Source organism: Haliotis rufescens, unplaced genomic scaffold, assembly GCF_023055435.1.
Source record: "Haliotis rufescens isolate VD_foot unplaced genomic scaffold, xgHalRufe1.0.p SCAF_6, whole genome shotgun sequence".
Lineage (NCBI taxonomy): Eukaryota > Metazoa > Mollusca > Gastropoda > Lepetellida > Haliotidae > Haliotis > Haliotis rufescens.
In genome coordinates this window covers 50,986,176-51,004,942 of record NW_025964334.1, presented here as the reverse complement: position 1 = coordinate 51,004,942, position 18,767 = coordinate 50,986,176, and the positions used below count along the sequence as shown (strand labels likewise).

Below are 18,767 nucleotides of genomic sequence, written 5' to 3'. Positions count from 1 at the left end.
TATAACGAACTCAAAGGGACCACTAATTTTAGCTCGGTGTAGCCGTAGTTCGCTATATGCATATATACAGCATAACTACAGCAAATAGTCGGGACAGCAGGTTCGTTATATCCGTCAGTTCGTAATAACCGTGTTCGTTATAAACATAGTTTACTGTAACTGAAATACCGTTCGGCGTTGTGTCGTTTGTTTGTGATGTACTGAGTTAAAACTAACCACTGTCCCAAACAACGTCATTATCAGTGTATCATATCCATACGTCAACTTGACTGGTATAAACAACTATCTTAACACAACACACATACATGGTGCAAGGGACATACGCATTGCATGAATACTGATCAATACAAATATTTATATGCATGAAGTAGATATTTCTATATCGTTGGCATGATTCTGTATTACCTTATATGGCCCAGGTTCTGTGCTTGACTGGTGATTTGACAATATGTTAGAAACAAATTATGATCATGATAAGGATACGTTTAAACTGTCGGGCAAAAGAAAGTATACACCCTTGATGGTGACAAACAAGAACTGGTTATTCCATGGTTATGTATTTGATACGGGAATTATAGTTGTGTTTTTTACCTTAATTTGCAGTATTTCGGCAATTGTCTACCCAGTAACGTTTTTATAACAGTTGTTGTTTTTTGGGTAAATCCAGTTTTCAAGCTGTACTTTCTTTTGTCCAGCAGTGTATATACCGCTACTTAGTATTGTTATTAGTTTGTATTATGTTAAAAAAATATGTTCAGTTATAATATGTAAAATGCATTATGATTTGCTGTAATTTTATGTTAATCTGATGGTTGTTTAAATAAGGAAACAGTTTTCAAATTGAAAAAAATCTATAAATCATATTTATTTAGCATCAAATTATTTTCCTACCAATTCATCACTTTTTGACTTTGGCCTCATCCTCGTCTACCCTGTCTATTATATCTCAAAACTATATCTTAACTTTGGACACAGTCGCTAAACACGTTCGGTTCTGAGGCTGATTCGAATGACATTCGCTTAAATAGATGTCCAATCAAATTGCACTAATGTGCGAGAGACTTTCAGTGTGAAATTACTTATAAAAGAGCTGGAGATGGTGATATTACGTTTCAAACGAAGACATGTCTGCGAATAGATCCAGGGTTCTTATGATAGATTGCGATATAATACCCTGGATACGCGAGGATGCACCGTTTTTTTTATATATGTATATTACATGCCCTCTGATAACACATCTTGTAGCAACGACCACAACATCAACCACGACGACTGTAAGACCAACAACAACGAAGGCAACGGTGAAACAACAGCCCACGTCTACAGTTGACACCACAACCACAGCCACAACTACAACCACAACCGATTTCCCCACGCCAAACTACGACAGTAAGAGACTCCACTTTACGTCAGCAAATCTTCTACTGATAAACAAACTTAACACACACCTGTACATGTGCTTCGTTCGATTTCAAAACCCATGATTATCCGGGTAAACATGTTGACCAAGGTATAACCCTAGTCATCCTTAGGTTGACCTGAGTTGACACACTCATCTTAAATTTGTTCTACACTACTGAATAAAGAACATGTTTCTGGTTGGGTCTACGTCTTCAAAACTACTTAATAGCTTACTGTATGTCAGATACCCTGCTCTCATATACTTGGAGACAGTTAAATGAGATATTACTTTTACTTATTGTGGTCGTTTAATATACAGGTATTAAATAGCGAATCTGCTGCTGATTTCGTTTTATTTATTCACCATAGCGTATGTACAGAACACCAAAAAAACAAAAGCACATTAGTGGCATCAGGCATTACTATTAAGTTATTATTATTGTTGTTGTTGTTATTGTTATTATTGTTGTTGTTGTAATTATTATTTTTATTATTTTTATGTTTATTTTATTTATTTTTATTATTTTTTTTATTATTATTATTATTATTATTATTATTATTTGTGTTACTAGATGCAGCAGTGGTTAAACAAGTGTCAGCTATCACCGTCCTGGCGTCCCTGGTCCTTGCAATGATGTCATAAGCCGATGTAAAGAGAATCAGACGTCACTGGCTTGGTATTGACGTCATAACATTGTATGCTCCGATGGATGTTTGACGTCATGTTCTTTGTTATGGAAAAAAAAATTTTTATGATTTAAATCTTTAACATGTTTATTGTATAACTGTGATATTTGTCATATATTGTCGACTGACACAATAGTTCATCATGTTCAAGGTTAGACTATGACCGTCTCTCGAACACTGTTATACCGATATACTGTTATCACGAAAAGTGCATTTCTCGAAGTCTTTATGATCTGACAGTAAAATATCTCTATTCGTGTTACAATGATTTTTATCAAGAAAGTGGGATATATTGAATGTTAATATATCTTCGTTTATCAAGAACATTGCATATCTCGAAGTCTTTATGATCTGCCAGTAGAAATGTTCTCATCTTCCCGAGGCAAGGGAGTTAACTGACTATAAAAGTCGAGTTTCCATCCTTGCCGAACAAGGCTGGAATTTCCAGGCTCGATTATAGCGCCACCAGTGGCTATTACGAGTTATGTCCCTTCTATGTGTACCCTATTGGCCAATCAGATTCCACCTATCATATAACTTGCATTTGCTTCAAACAAAATGGCGGCACCCAGGCACGACATTATGATCGATGATCAAGATCTATATTGTAATAGAACGGGTGTGACCTCGCGAAGTGCATCAAATCTCTTGAGCACCTTTATTAAAAACCTGAAAAGATTAAGAAAATATCTGCCGACGCCCAGCTGACGGTACAAATCCTTTGCAAATCTTGCAATCGACCGAAATCGACATGTTGAATCCCTGTTGTTTACGAACCGGATGTCGATTTCGTTACGCGATTTTGAGTGGACTTTGCATAGACTTGTTAGTCCAGACAAAATGTAACTCCATAATACCAGCCTTGTTCGGCAAGAGTGGAAACTGGACTTTTATAGTCAGTTAATTCCCCTGCCTCTGGAAGATGAAATGTCCTATTCGTGTTACAGTTCTTTATCAAGAAAGTGGGATATGTTGAATATTATCAAATCTTCGTTTGAATACTGATAGTTTTCTGTTTTCTGACTTCATGACTCGCCGTTCATCAACTGGTAGCGGAATACACCCCCAAGTTACCTATCATTACAGTAACTGCAGACATGTTGAACCCAATTAATTTGTGCCTATTGTGGTTAACCAATTATTTGTAAAACGAAGAATTGACGTTCTACCAATTAACCAATTATGTTAACATTTATTGTTGTAGTAATACATCCTCGGAAAAAAAATATTTTATATCGATATAGTACATATATTTTGATATTTGAATACATGTATAGAAATGACATAGACAATTCTGTAGTCATGTCTAAATATTTTCCAATATTTGAACCAGACATATGAGGACATCTTGATTGTATATTATACTTTGTGTATATCATATTTGGGATTTGATCAAAACAAACAAGCGCAACCTGAGTGAGTGAGTATGGTTTTACGCCGCTTTTAGCAATATTCCAGCAATACCACGGTGGGGGACATCAGAAAGGGCGTCGCACATTATACCCATGTGGGAATCAAACTCGGTTTCGGCGCGACTAGCGCACGCTTTAACAACTAGGCTACTCCCCCTCCCAGCGCAACCTGAATATTAAGCAGGTGAATGCATACATGTACCATGTGGTATAGAGCTAACAGCGCTGGTCAGCATTTAGTGGTGGGTGAGATGTTGTTTGTTTTGTTTGTTTGTTGTGTAGCGCCGCACTCAGCAATATTCCAGCTATATGACGGCGGTCTGTAAAATAATCGAGTCTGGACCAGACAATCCAGTGATTGACATCATGAGCATCGATCCACGCAATTGGGATCGATGACATGTATCAACCAAGTTAGCGAGCCTGATCACCCGATCCCGTTAGTCGCCTTTTACGACAGGCATAGTCGCCTTTTACGGCAAGTATGGGTTGCTGAAGACCTATTCTACCCCGGAATCTTCACGGGTCGGTGGGTGAGATGGCATAACGGTAGAAGGGCAAGAGGTTAAAGCATTCGCTCTTCTCACCGAAGTACGTGGACGATTCCCCACACGAGTACAATGTATGAAGCCCATTTTTTTCCTGGCGATAAATACCTTATTATTGCTAGAACAGTGCTAAAAGCGGCGTTAAACAACATTCCCTCGACCAGCAAGCCCCACCGACAGCTTCTAGTTCTCGCGTTCTCACACTGTTGAACGGTAGCTTCACCCGACTCCGGATATAAAGTACAATCAGTTATAACGAACCAAATTCAGAGGTGGTCTTTAAGGTCAAGGATGAATATCGAATACGGCATGTCACGAACTGATCCTCTGGCAAGAGTTCGTAATATCCGGAGTAGGTTGTAATTTCATTGTTCAGCATTTGTCTCGAAAAGTGGACAGGGCAATGACAAGTTCTACTGTACTCGAGTTTTCTGTCCGCTGGCCGATGACATACCAGAATACAGCACTAAATATATCTTAATATGGCGCTATCCGGCTATCGCTTAAAATAAAAAGCTTCCATGATAAGCAAGCTACCGGTTAGAGACTGAAAAATATATGGAATAAGCCGCTTACTCAATGTCTAGCATCAACCAAAATTGAAACCCGTTCAATACCGCAATATAAACAACCAACTTACACGAAGTCGAATATAGTCGACCACAGCTAATCCTACAGTTAACACGAAGTCGAATATAGTCGACCACAGCGAAACCCTCTCCTTCTGGGGAAAGGTTATTAGCTTCCCGTTCATGTGAATAGTGAAGTTCGGATATAACGAACTGATTTCATGAGTCCCCAAAAGTTCGTAATATCCGTATAAGACTATATATAATGGATATTATGAATCAACCTTTTCTCTTGCAAAAAGTTGCTTTAAAAAAACCTTTTCAAACCTTTGATAAAACTGCTTTGTCATGTAATGGACCGTGTTATCAATACAATAAACCAATCCGATAAAAGTGGTTATCACGATTCGATAAATATGCAAATATGGTTACCTAACAGGAAGAACTTTAAGACTCCATACTTCGTCGAAATGCGGGATCAATAAATAAGTGTGTGATGTTTCCAAAACGTTTAGATAGGGGTGGCCCCATGTGTTTATGAAGACAAACATGCCTGTAAAGCATTTGGCACTATATGATGTTCACATATATATTGTTTTCATACGCGTTTTATGAAAAACTTTCGTATCGTAAATATCATTTATTACGATACGGAAACACACTCGGACCATAACCTCTATTTCCCTTCAGATCCAGTGGAGCATGAATGTTGTCTTGGAGCTATGAGGTAGCCCAATCGTTAAAGCGCAGTTCGTCACGCCAAAGACCCGGGTTCGTTTCCCACACGGGTACAATGTGTGAAGCCCATTTCTTGCGTCCTCCTGTGTGAAACGGCTGGAATATTGCTAAACGCGAACTCAAAGCGAACTCAAAGCGAACTATAAGCGAACTAAAACCGTACTCACATGATCATTTCTACATTATACGCCTCGAAGCCCGGATTACCAAAATCCCTCTGTATAAAATGGTTGTGTGTATCTTTGGTTGAAGGGCGTCCGTATTGTGTGTAGTATTGGCAATGTCCACAAGTATTGATGTGCATCTTCATCCTTAGCAAAATGCCTGCACCGCTACTTAACTGTGTACATTTTATACATACGTGTTTATACAATTCACCAATGTACATAATCAGAAATTATTACTGTTTTATATTTTGGGGTGGTGGAGTCATGTGCTATTTTAAAAATAAATTACACGTCATCAGCATATGCGTGTTTGTGTATATTTGTTATCTTTCGCTTCATATTTAAATATATTTTAATTTATTAATTTGTTTTGTATAGAGATTCTAAAGGTGATATTTTCTGATCTTTACCTACGATACGACTCTATGTGTGTATGTGTGTGTCTGTGTCTGTATGTGTGTCTGTCTGTATGTATGTGTGTGTCTGTTTGGGCGTCTGTATGTGTCTGTGTGTGTGCCTGTGTTCATGTGTCTGTCTGTATGTGTGTGTCTGTGTGTCTTTCTGTGTGTGTCTGTGTCTGTCTGTCTGTATGTGTGTCTGTTTGTGTGTCTGTATGTGTGTCTGTCTCTCTGTGTGTCTGTATGTCTGTCTGTCTATTCGTGTGTGACTGTGTCTGTCTGTGTGGGTGTCTGTTGCGTGTGTGTGTGTGTGTGTGTCTGACTGTGTGGGTGTCTGTTGCGTGTGTGTGCGTGTTTGTCTGTCTGTCTGTCTGTGCGTGTGTGACTGTGTGTCTGTGTGGGTGTCTGTCTCTCTGTTGCGTGTGTGTGCGTGTGTGTCTGTCTCTGTTGCGTGTGTGTGTGTGTGTGTCTGTCTGTCTGTCTGCTAGCACAAGTCCAGACCTATGCCGGATTTATAGTTCTAGCCCACATGCCACAGCCGAGTTCATGTTTTATCCCCTTAATGCCGAGCGCCAGGCAGGGAAGCAACAAGTACCATCTTTTAACGTCTTTTGGTCTGACGTGGAATCGAACCACCAACCTTCTGCTCTCCGGGCAGACACTCTATCCACTAGACCACAGGTGCGGGCTGGAATCATGAGACACGATAACAGTTACGCCAGTAGTAAAATATATGTAGTAGGTATGTATTCTTTATACTATCTGACCATCCACTAGTTTCTAATACATACGAGTATGTACGAAATCATCCGATGCTGACTTTGATTCGACCAACACACGTTCTGTCAGTGTTGGCATTAAGGGATGCCCGTGAATGTTTAAACCCCTAATCTCCCTTTATATTAAAGTCTGAAAGTCTACATATGTCACATGCCTCGATTCCAACTGTACGATAATTTAGTTAAAACCACACGAAACATTGCCGACAGTCTAACGCTTTGTCTCCGAAAATATATATTTTGATAGAAATTTTGTTTGTTTGTTGTTTGACGCCGCACTCAGCAATATTCCAGCTGTATGACGGCGGTCTGTAAATAATCCAGTCTGGACCAGACAATCCAGTGATTGACATCATGAGCATCGATCCACGCAATTGGATTAGATGGAGTTGAGATGACCAACATGGGGAAATCTACATGGTACTATACGTGATGCGAAAGCTTGTTCTTCGCAAGATTATTCCACAATCGATAACATAATTATTCTACTGGCATTGGTTTAAAAATATTCCAGAAAGGCAAAACATTTCAGAGACAAAACAATCTCCACAAGACTTTTTGGCAAGAGCGATATCTTCGACGTTCCAATAGTACAACTTTCCCTCTATATCCAGCAATACTCCATCATCTCCAACCTTTGGTGTCTACATTTCATTACTTTTGAGGTACAATCGAGCATGATCGTCTTCGAAATAATATACAAAAGAGTCTCTCGCTCAATAGTTCTTTGATCAGGGACACAACACTCAAGGCCTTATTACAGCCTTCCATAAGTTTTATGGTAGATATGTGATTTGTTTTTTGTTTGTTTGTTTGACGCTGCACTCAGCAATATTCCAGCTACATGACGGCGGTCTGTTAATAATCGAGTCTGGACCAGACAATCCAGTGATTGATATCATGAGCATCGGTCCACGCAACTGGGATACGATGACATGCATCAACCTAGTCAGCGAGCCTGACCACCCCATCCTGTTAGTCGCCTCTTACGATTATATATATAATTTCCAAAAGTATGAAAAATTGTCTTCCTGCATCAAAAGGTGTGTCCCACAACTTGCGGAACACAACAAGCGTCATTGTTAAGCCCAATGATCTTTATTGACTTTGTTAATGAATATGTCCTTCAACCACATCCATAGGATAATATTGTAGCTGCAGTAACCGTATCTCCGCTCCCTATAAACGATTTTGATTTTGATTTGTCGCGCTACGCAGATCAACTGGCTGTCCTAAAGTGTTTTCCTAATAGATTCCCCATTCCAAATCTGCATCGCATTTCATATGCTTCATCAAAGTGCATTGTTGACTTACACTTGTCTTCAAATACGACTACTTATAGTTTTAATTGTACAACAATATATTTACTTATCGAGTTGGAAACCGGACCGGTAAATGTTTTGTATTCCCTTACGCTAAGCAATGAGGACAAAATTCCGTACCCATTCGCTGATTTCAACCCGAATTGAGAATACATTAGGAAAACACAATCGGACAGTCTGTAGCTCTGTGTAGCGATAAATCAAAAGAGCGGGCAAAGAATATTGATGATATTGCTTCGCTGCTGATGGTTGTTCTTGAATTGATTGTAAAGTCAATTACCGTATTCGACGTAATAAGCGCCCCGCTCTAAAAAGCGCCCACAGCGATATTTTCTAATATATTGGCTAGTGAACAATCCCAATTAGCACCCCTTCAGATTGATCAATGTACACAATACTTATTTATTCGCGTATAATACGCACTCGTGTGTTATATGCACCCCTAATTATGGGCAATTAAATTCTGGAAAAAATATCTCTCATATATAAACATTTCAGGCTGTCAGCATAAACCAAGGAATTTATCTTTCAACTCTGTTTTTTTCGACAAAATATTATTCTAATAAGAGCCCCCTATTTCTAATTTTGAGAGCGCCCTGGGCGCTTATTACGTCGAATACGGTAAATGTATTTGGGATTTCAAATGAAACAAAATCAATGGCTCTATTTTTTGTATGTAAATAAATGCGTCGGATACCTAAACAGTAATTAGAAGTATCAATAGAAATATACATATATAACCATGCTCATTGAATGTGTACGTGCACCTGAACACCGTCATAAGGATAATAACACCATATCGTATTCCCCTGTATCACCATACATATGTTATGGTTAATAAACATATCGATCAATGTATAATATCGATTATTTCAGATGTGGTCATATTTCTTTACATTTATGTATTCGTATTTACTCACACTTCATAATGTTCGTCAGAGTGTTGATCTCCAACACCTCGTGAACTTTGCAAAGCTTTAAGATCAGAATAGAGCAATCAAGAGGACAACATTTTGAAACACGTAGACTTCATACTGAATAATAATGCAGTACTATCACCTGATGGTAATTAACGGGAGACTATTTTAACGTATACCTGTGACTTGGGGAGGGGGCATATTCGACGCTTCTCACGCTCCACTTGCCGTGATGAATACCTGACTATTGACACAGGTTAAAGTCGCTTTCTCGGCTTATTCAGCCTGTATCAACGCTTCGCCACACCGTGTTTGCTGGTATTTGCAAAACGTGGTGTTCCATTCTTTTACAATTATTTCAGTTGAAACGTCTTTGGAATCACGGCGCAAGCAAATACAAGGTCAAACAATAATTTGAGTGCAAGGTCACGTGGACGCCGATGTTGGCTACAGTGGTTGACACATACCGCTGCTGACAACGCATATAACACATTGTGTCGGGGCATGTGTATCTCATCCTGGGCTTGTGGCCCGCCTCAGACTTAACCTTGTATCTCACACTATCCTTGTATCTCACACTATCCTTGTATCTCGCCTTAACCTTGTATCTCACCTTAACCTTGTATCCCGCCTTAACCTTGTATCTCACCTTAACCTTGTATCTCACCTTAACCTTGTATCTCACACTATCCTTGTATCTCGCCTTAACCTTGTATCTCACACCAGCCTTGTATCTCACCTTAATCTTGTATCTTACCTTAACCTTGTATCTCACACTATCCTTGTATCTCACCTTAACCTTGTATCTCACACTATCCTTGTATCTCGCCTTAACCTTGTATCTCACCTTAACCTTGTATCTTACCTTAACCTTGTATCTCACACTAGCCTTGTATCTCACCTTAACCTTGTATCTTACCTTAACCTTGTATCTCACACTAGCCTTGTATCTCATCTTAACCTAGTATCTCACCTTAATCTTGTATCTCACACTAGCCTTGTATCTCACCATAACTTTGTATCTCCCCAAAGTCTTGTATCTCACCCAAGGCTTGTATCTCACCGTAACCTTGTATTTCACACTAGCCTTGTATCTCACTCTAGGTTTGTGTCTCAACTTAACCTTGTATCTCACTCTAGCCTTGTATCTCACCTTAACCTTGTATCTTACCTTAACCTTGTATCTCCCCCTGGCCTTGTATCTCACGCTATCCTTGTATCTCACCCTGGTCTTGTGGCCCACCTCAGTCTTGTATCTCATCTTAACCTTGTATCTCACCTTAGCCTTGTATCTCACACTAGCCTTGTATCTCACACTAGCCATGTATCTCACCTTAACCTTATATCTCACCTTAACCTTGTATCTCACACTAGCCTTGTATCTCATCTTAACCTTGCATCTCACCTTAATCTTGTATTTCCCACTAGCCTTGTATCTCACACTAGCCTTGTATCTCACCTTAACTTTGTATCTCACCTTAACCTTGTATCGCACACTAGCCTTGTATCTCACCATAACTTTCTATCTCCCCAAAGTCTTGTATCTCACCCAAGGCTTGTATCTCACCGTAACCTTGTATTTCACACTAGTCTTGTATCTCACGCTATCCTTGTATCTCACCCTGGTCTTGTGGCCCACCTCAGTCTTGTATCTCATCTTAACCTTGTATCTCACCTTAATCTTGTATCTCACACTAGCCTTGTATCTTACCATAACTTTGTATCTCCCCAAAGTCTTGTATCTCACCCAAGGCTTGTATCTCACCGTAACCTTGTATTTCACACTAGCCTTGTATCTCACTCTAGGTTTGTATCTCACCTTAACCTTGTATCTCACACTAGCCTTGTATCTCATCTTAACCTAGTATCTCACCTTAACCTTGTATCTCACACTAGCCTTGTATCTCATCTTAACCTTGTATCTCACCTTAACCTTGTATCTCACCTTAACCTTGTATCTCACACTAGCCTTGTATCTCATCTTAACCTTATATCTCACCTTAATCTTGTATCTCACACTAGCCTTGTATCTTACCATAACTTTGTATCTCCCCAAAGTCTTGTATCTCACCCAAGGCTTGTATCTCACCGTAACCTTGTATTTCACACTAGCCTTGTATCTCACTCTAGGTTTGTATCTCACCTTAAACTTGTATCTCACTCTAGCCTTGTATCTCACCTTAACCTTGTATCTTACCTTAACCTTGTATCTCCACCTGGCCTTGTATCTCACGCTACCCTTGTATCTCACACTATCCTTGTATCTCACCCTGGTCTTGTGGCCCACCTCAGTCTTGTATCTCATCTTAACCTTGTATCTCACACTAGCCTTGTATCTCACACTAGCCTTGTATCTCACACTAGCCATGTATCTCATCTTAACCTTATATCTCACCTTAACCTTGTATCTCACACTAGCCTTGTATCTCATCTTAACCTTGTATCTCACCTTAATCTTGTATTTCACACTAGCCTTGTATCTCACTCTAGGTTTGTATCTCACACTAGCCTTGTATCTCACACCAGCCTTGTATCTCACCTTAACTTTGTATCTCACCTTAACCTTGTATCTCACACTAGCCTTGTATCTCACCATAACTTTTTATCTCCCCAAAGTCTTGTATCTCACCCAAGGCTTGTATCTCACCGTAACCTTGTATTTCACATTAGGCTTGTATCTCACGCTATCCTTGTATCTCACCCTGGTCTTGTGGCCCACCTCAGTCTTGTATCTCATCTTAACCTTGTATCTCACCTTAATCTTGTATCTCACACTAGCCTTGTATCTCACCATAACTTTGTATCTCCCCAAAGTCTTGTATCTCACCCAAGGCTTGTATCTCACCGTAACCTTGTATTTCACACTAGCCTTGTATCTCACTCTAGGTTTGTATCTCACCTTAACCTTGTATCTCACTCTAGCCTTGTATCTCACCTTAACCTTGTATCTCACTTTAGCCTTGTATCTCACTCTAGCCTTGTATTTCACACTAGCCTTGTATCTCATCTTAGCCTTGGAGCACCAACTCAGAATGCACAGACAACCTTATGGCGATTGCATGAAAATCTCATATCAACTATCTCCTAAAACATTACATATTTCCCTTTGACTAAGATTATGTCAATCCATAGCCAAGTATGATTTAAGGTTTAAAGAATTCATAGTTCTCGAAAGTTTAATAACGAATACCCTATTTTTCCTTTTAATGTAATTTAAAATGTTTTATTTAATTACCCGTAGTAGCTAATCGTATAAACATCCCGGCAAAAGAAAGTATGCACTTGAAAATTGATTTTGACCAAACAAACGTTATCAACACGTCACTAGGCTTAAACCAGTCGCAAACTTAAGATCCAAAATATAACTATGATACCCGTATGAAATACAACCCAATCGCAAAACCATTTCCTGTTTGGTATGCATGTATGTATAACTACCTTCAATCATGTCTATATGCTTTCTGGGGGCACGGGTGGCCCAGTCGCCTAAGGCGCCGCGATTTGCTGTGCAGAGTTGCGTCCCTTGGGCAAGCCAGAAACCTATAATTGTGGGTTCGAATCCCGGTTCGCCCCAATTATGTTTCTACGTTTGTCAGCACCATACCCGTGCTCGTGGGTTTCACCGAAGTGGTAAACGTCTTAGACCTGCATCACTTCTGGCTTTCCTCCCACATTAAACTGACACGCCTTGGGGATTTCGGGGAGGTCTAATAAATTGTGGTACCAAGTACCAAATCCATGACATCACTGAATACGATATTTTAAAGAAATAATCAGTGAAGGTGGAGCTAGAAGCATTCCGAAAACAAGCAGGTTCCTCGACAGCGTTATACGTGTCATCAAGAAAACGCACATGTGCGTTGTAAGTATTAGCTGGAAGCGCTCTTAAAATCAGCATCAGTATCTGCGCATTATGACAACATGACTATGCCTCGCTGAACAGGTGCCCGGAGAAACCCTGAAGAGGATCAACCACCCCGGGTGTTTTCGATAACGACGTTAACGATAATACGATAATCGGTTGATAGTCAGATGACCTCGGCAGATAACATCTTCTTCACCTGAGGGTGGTGGGGTGGTCAATCGGTTGATACGTTCTGACTGTGACTACATGTTTGTCAAATATCCAGATATCATTCGGTCAAAACTCTACTAACAAGGGTCAGTTCTTGTTATTAATTATTCCCGTTGTATGAGTGTTATAATCAGAAACATGCAATAATGTGAAATAATACACCTGAAAAAGAAATAAAAGAAATAAAGTGAATTTCATTTTAAAAGGTCGGAGTCTTGAAGAAAATATGTGTTAACCGCCGGAGAATTGTGTACGAAATGATGGTATTGAAAAGAAATTGACATGGACTTAATCTTTCTTTGTGTGTGTGTGTGTGTGTGTGTGTGTGTGTGTGTGTGTGTGTGTGTGTGTGTGTGTGTGTGTGTGCTTAATTTTTATATATATAGTTTATTGTATAATAGTTTATCCACGAAAAAATCGTTCTTTGGTTAACAATGATTATTCAAATGAGTATGTGATCCTCTCCTCCATTTAACAAAACTCCGTCTTCAATTTCAAAATCTATTGATCACCAATTTAAATTTTACACAATTAAGATCAATCATCGATTGTAATTTTCTTATTTCTATTTCCGACTTACAGATCATGCTCACTCATATTTCCGTTTTCTCCGTCAGATCTTTCATTCAGTCCAACTATATTTGTTTTAATCCCTCTTGACCTATATTGACATGCACTGGAAAGCACCTGCTAGTACTTATGTGGGGTTCGGTATATCATCGTGACATCCTCACATCTATGACATGTCCCGGAACAAACCCCACCGTGTGTCTCCTGTGTGTGCTTCGCTGGCCCCATCGTATCCCAGACCTGTAAACTGGAATAAATTAGACCGGCATTCAAAAACATGTCCGCTGAGGTGCTCGTTAAAAAGAAAAGCTCGGCAAACTGTTTGCCTACCCCTCCCTATTAATTACTGACCATCGGAACGTATCAGCCTGTTCGTGAGGCAGTGATTGGTCTGCGCCTGGGCGACGTTCTTTGTCCGTTTGTATCTATACTGTTTGGTCGAATGTTGGGTTTACGCTCAATTTGCACCTACGAAATGAGAGTGGCCTCCATGAAAGAGTCTTCTTCCAGTATGTCAGGACAGACCTAATCTTGTCAAATATCTCGAGTGGCCTGCTAAAATAAATATGCGTTTACTCAAGCCATGAAATTAGCTGTACAAGTTTTCAGTAAAGAGACACAAACTGTCCGTGAACTCTTAAACTACAAGAAAACGTTTGATTTCAAGGTAAATTTTACGTCGACGTGACAATCATACAAGGCTCTTCGATGACGTCATGTGATTGTTTCATGACGTCATACGTAATGTTCAAGTGGAATTGAAGCTCTGCACGCTGAGTGGTACACGAGTTGACATTGCCAGGAAACATTTAGGGTAGGGATTGACGATTACAATTTAGATAGACAGACAGTCAGACAGACATATAGGCTCTACAAATAGAACAACCAGTCTCGATCATCCGACGAAACAGTGAGTGAGTGAGTTGGGTTTAACGCCGCTTTTAACAGTATTCCAGTTATATCGCGGCGTGTCAGCCTAATGTAGGAAGAAAGCCCGAAGTGATGCAGGTCTTAGACGTTTACCAATTCGGTGAAACCAACGAGCACGTCATAAGGATACAATTTGTTTTAAATGATAAGTAGTTCTACATAGTATCGGGGGTGAAGGTCGGTTGATTCGAAGTCATCGTTGCTCGTAATATCAACCACTGGTTTATCTGGGCCACACTCGATTATTTCCAGGCCTCCGTGATACAACTGGAATTCATCTGACTGCGTCGTAAAACAAAAGAAAAACATTTAAATCATGTCATGTGAGCAGAGTTTAAACTTACATTATCATTGAAATTGTACACAAATTCTGCGTGACAAGTAGTCCTGTATCAACGGTGAAGCTGCGCCTTCAACACCTTAAGCGCTACCTACATTTGGTTTAAAATGGTTGACCGATAAAGCCCGCAAATAGAACTGGAAGCTAAGAATTTGAAGCAAATTCCCCAAACAGTTCTAAACGTTAAGTTAAGTTTGTGCAGCTTATTTGACGTCCGTCGTATGCGCGTTCATGGTTGTTTCTGTGGAGCATGACTAACACATGGAAGTCCAAATAAAAGGCGTCTTGACGGCGATGGCAGCTCGCCCTACCCTATCTGTACCGGTAGCACCCGTAAGTTGTCAACGTCATAGAATTTTCAGATGACCTTTAAAATGGTAATTGTCACAAGAGCTTTGCCGAAATGACACGAGTTGTCACGAATGAGACTTTTTCAGTTCCGGGACTGGCAAATGAAGGTTTTAACGTGCTTAATCCTCACAAAAGTACGTGGTAGTTTGGTTTAAAAGACCAATGTCATTACCCTTACTCTGGATGTGAAAATAAAGAGTAAGGATAAAAACAATAAACGCGAATTAAAATGTGTCATGATGATTCAAAGATGCTGGCAGGATAAATATATACTTCTCTATCAAGAATCCATTAGGTGATGATGTGAAATTGGGGTAAACGTTTGTTCAATATTACTGCTTTTATTTGTGTGTGTGTGTGCGGCTGCTTGTACTAGTCCGGACTAATGCCGGTTTTGTAGTTCTAACTTACTGAGATACCATGCCGTAGTTTAACATAGATACACCACCCAGACACAGTGTACTGACTTCGAACCGACCTTGTCCTTGTTTTAGACCCTTCATGCCGAACACCAGGCAGGGTAACAGGAAGTACCATCTTTTAACGTCTTATTGTATGACGCGGCCTGGGATCGAACCCCGGACCTTCCGCACTCCGGACAGACGCTCTATCCACTACACCACGGAGACTGTCCACGGAGGCTGTGCTTAGATCGGTGAGGTGAGGTAAGGTTAAATTGGATTTAAAGACGCGATAAGATTATTGCATTTATATAGGGACGTGCATCACGTGTATGTGTGGCTGCTTGTACTAGTCCCGACTTATGTCGGTTTTAGAGTGCGAGCCCGACCAGTTCTTGTTTTATCTCCTTAATACCGAACGATAGGCAGGGAAACAACAAATACCATCTTTTAATGTCTGACGCGGCCAGGGAATCGAACCACCGACCTTCCGCTCTCCGGGCAGCTCTAACAGCTCTACCACGGAGTAGGCCTTATCTCCAAGAGACAAATCCTGTCATCAATATTGCAGGAAAGTGAAATAAATCCAAACTCTATTTAGCCTGAATGTGTATTCGTGTGTCAATACCTATACGATATGCTCATTCCTACGTTTATCAGATATTTGTCATTATAAAAAATAATTAAAAAGTAATTTGCGACATATGTGTTTATTCACAATGTTTTACCAAAATATTTAAAGAAATATTCATCATGTAATGGCCTTAACATGACCCACGTGGTGATTCCGGAGCGGAACAAGCCCCGAGTAAACAATGCTTGTGATAAACATAAAACGTCAACGCCTGAGAATAATTACAGTAAACTACGGTTATTACGAACACGCTTATAACGAACTGACCGATATAACGAACTTATTTTTTAGTCCCGGCCATCTGTTATATATATGCTCTATATATGCTTATAACGAACTACGGTTATAACGAACACGCTTATAACGAACTGACCGATATGACGAACTTATTTTTTAGTCCCGGACATTTGTTATATATATGCTGCATATATATGCTTATAACGAACTACGGTTATAACGAACTAAAATAAGGGGTCCCTTTGAGTTCGTTATAACCGTAGTTTACTGTAGTCTCGATTATCCAGCGAACCAGATTCCACAGGGCGTAAAAGTCAAAATAGCGTTGGTAAATATATGTATGGGTAACCGAAAATCGGCGATGACACCGGGTGTACGCGAAAAGAGTAAACATGGTACGGATAGGGACCGATTACAATGAGAATCGGATGGACACAATGTGTACCCTGCTTGATGGTCACCGCGCCACAAAATCCGAAGACGTTGCTCATGCTATCAACCACTGCGGCACAAAACAACAGTTTCTCTCTCAGTCCCCTTACCTGGCAATTGAGAATACAGACAGTTTATGTTTGTTACCTCAAACAAAAATTAATTCAAAAATATATTACCCAACCGCAACATCGATTTTTTTTTGATTTTTTTTTTTTTTTTTTTCATAAAAAAATGTCTATACTACTCCCCTGTCTACACAATATGTTTATTTTCACACGATGATGTTTACGTATATTTGAGATCAAGGGGAATAGAAAGAAAAGCGTGGCTGTCTGTTAGAACACATCAAACATCCCTTCTTCAAAAACCACAGTCCCGGTGATCGCCCCAGTCCTATATGTAACAAGGAAGCCGTAATTGGTTCAACACATTTACATTAGGGCACAAAAACGCTACAGTAACGACACGAGTGTTGGGAGACCCTGACAAGCCCCTCACTGTCGCAACGCCGCGGCGTCTGTACCAGTGCCAGATCACGTCGCTGACGACATTCCCGTCACACCTATAATCAGCGTTCCAGCTATGTCCAACACTGTACATCTCCGCTTTGATGTTGCTGTGATTGGGTGGGCTTTTGTTGCGTAAGCTGGTAGAGGTAGTGATATCTATAGTGCCGCCAGGTGGACATAGCGATGACAGTTTGCTGCTAGAGCAGCGTGGGGTGGGGGCAGGGGTTGAGGGGGTGGGGATGAGGAGTAGGGGGGGTGACGGGGGATACAATGAGGATTTACATATTATCATGTTAAGGGACTGGCTTAGTTAAAGATTCTTTATGCATCGTATAAACTGCCGGTTATAAGTTCACAGAAAGTGTACTCTGAAAATAAAATGTGACACAAAAAATACAAACTTTATCAACACGTAACTAGTCTGAAAACAGTCCCCGAAACACTGCAAATTTCAGAAACACAACTTTGATACCCGTATCAAATACATCACCATCGAATAACCATTTTTGTTTGGTTTTTTTTTAGCAATCAACAAACATGGATGTATTCTTTCTGCCGGGCTGTTTATAATATTTCTATCTTAATTATTCTTTATATGTGTCAGTCAGTCATTCAGTCAGTCAGAGTCAGTCAGTCAGTCAGTAAGTCAATCAGACAGTTAGTTAGTTAAACTGTTTTTTCTATTCATTTGTTTTTGGTTTATTTGTAGGCTGTTTACTGGCAATTCTTTTTATCATTTCTCTTCAAATCTACACAGCTGTTCCATTCGAGCGCGCATTTATTGTCGTCCAAAACATCAGCGCTACATATCCTTTTGATGATACTTTTCATAATTAATACTTCATGTATTTATCTTTTTAAAATCAACATGTTATTTTACCGTTGCAAATTATTTTTCCAGAAATGCTGATTCGTTAATCTTAGACAACAAAACAGAAGCATCGATGACAGCGACATATAGACATATAATATTTTTAAGACATAGTTATATTCGTGCCCTCAGTGTTCTAGATATTTTCCAAATCGCTCAATCTCTTCATATCAGAACCTTAGATCCAGTTCTTCCAACAATGCACAAACAAGTCAATTCTCCCAGAAATACGTGACCTTAAAAGAAGCAGCTCTAAATACCCCATTGACCAAACTCTCGAATTTAATCGGTAAAGATCAGTGGAAATATGCATCATTCTTCCTAGCCTATGATATCGCGGTGATTAGATATATATCTGCTAATCTGCGTCATCAGTAGACGAATGAAACTTCAAGGCCTTGTGTTTCTCGCACGCATGAGCGTCCGCGGGTCGAAGTCGTGACACCAGTCCCGCGAACTCGCAGCGCTGAGCATGA

General features: G+C 39.9%; 1 protein-coding gene across 4 annotated transcripts in view; it reads left to right on the top strand.

Annotated features, from left to right (window-relative positions):
- The window catches only part of LOC124120737 (integumentary mucin C.1-like), a 36,238-nt gene extending 34,108 nt beyond the window's left edge, over nt 1-2,130 (top strand). For all 4 annotated transcript variants that reach the window (XM_048386578.1, XM_048386577.1, XM_048386576.1 and 1 more), the window contains 2 exons: nt 1,246-1,389; nt 1,974-2,130. In XM_048386578.1, coding sequence (XP_048242535.1) covers nt 1,246-1,389; nt 1,974-2,044 — 215 coding nt within the window. In that variant the 3' untranslated portion in view covers nt 2,045-2,130. The remainder of the gene's footprint in view (nt 1-1,245; nt 1,390-1,973) is intronic.
- The last annotated feature ends 16,637 nt before the right edge of the window (nt 2,131-18,767 follow it).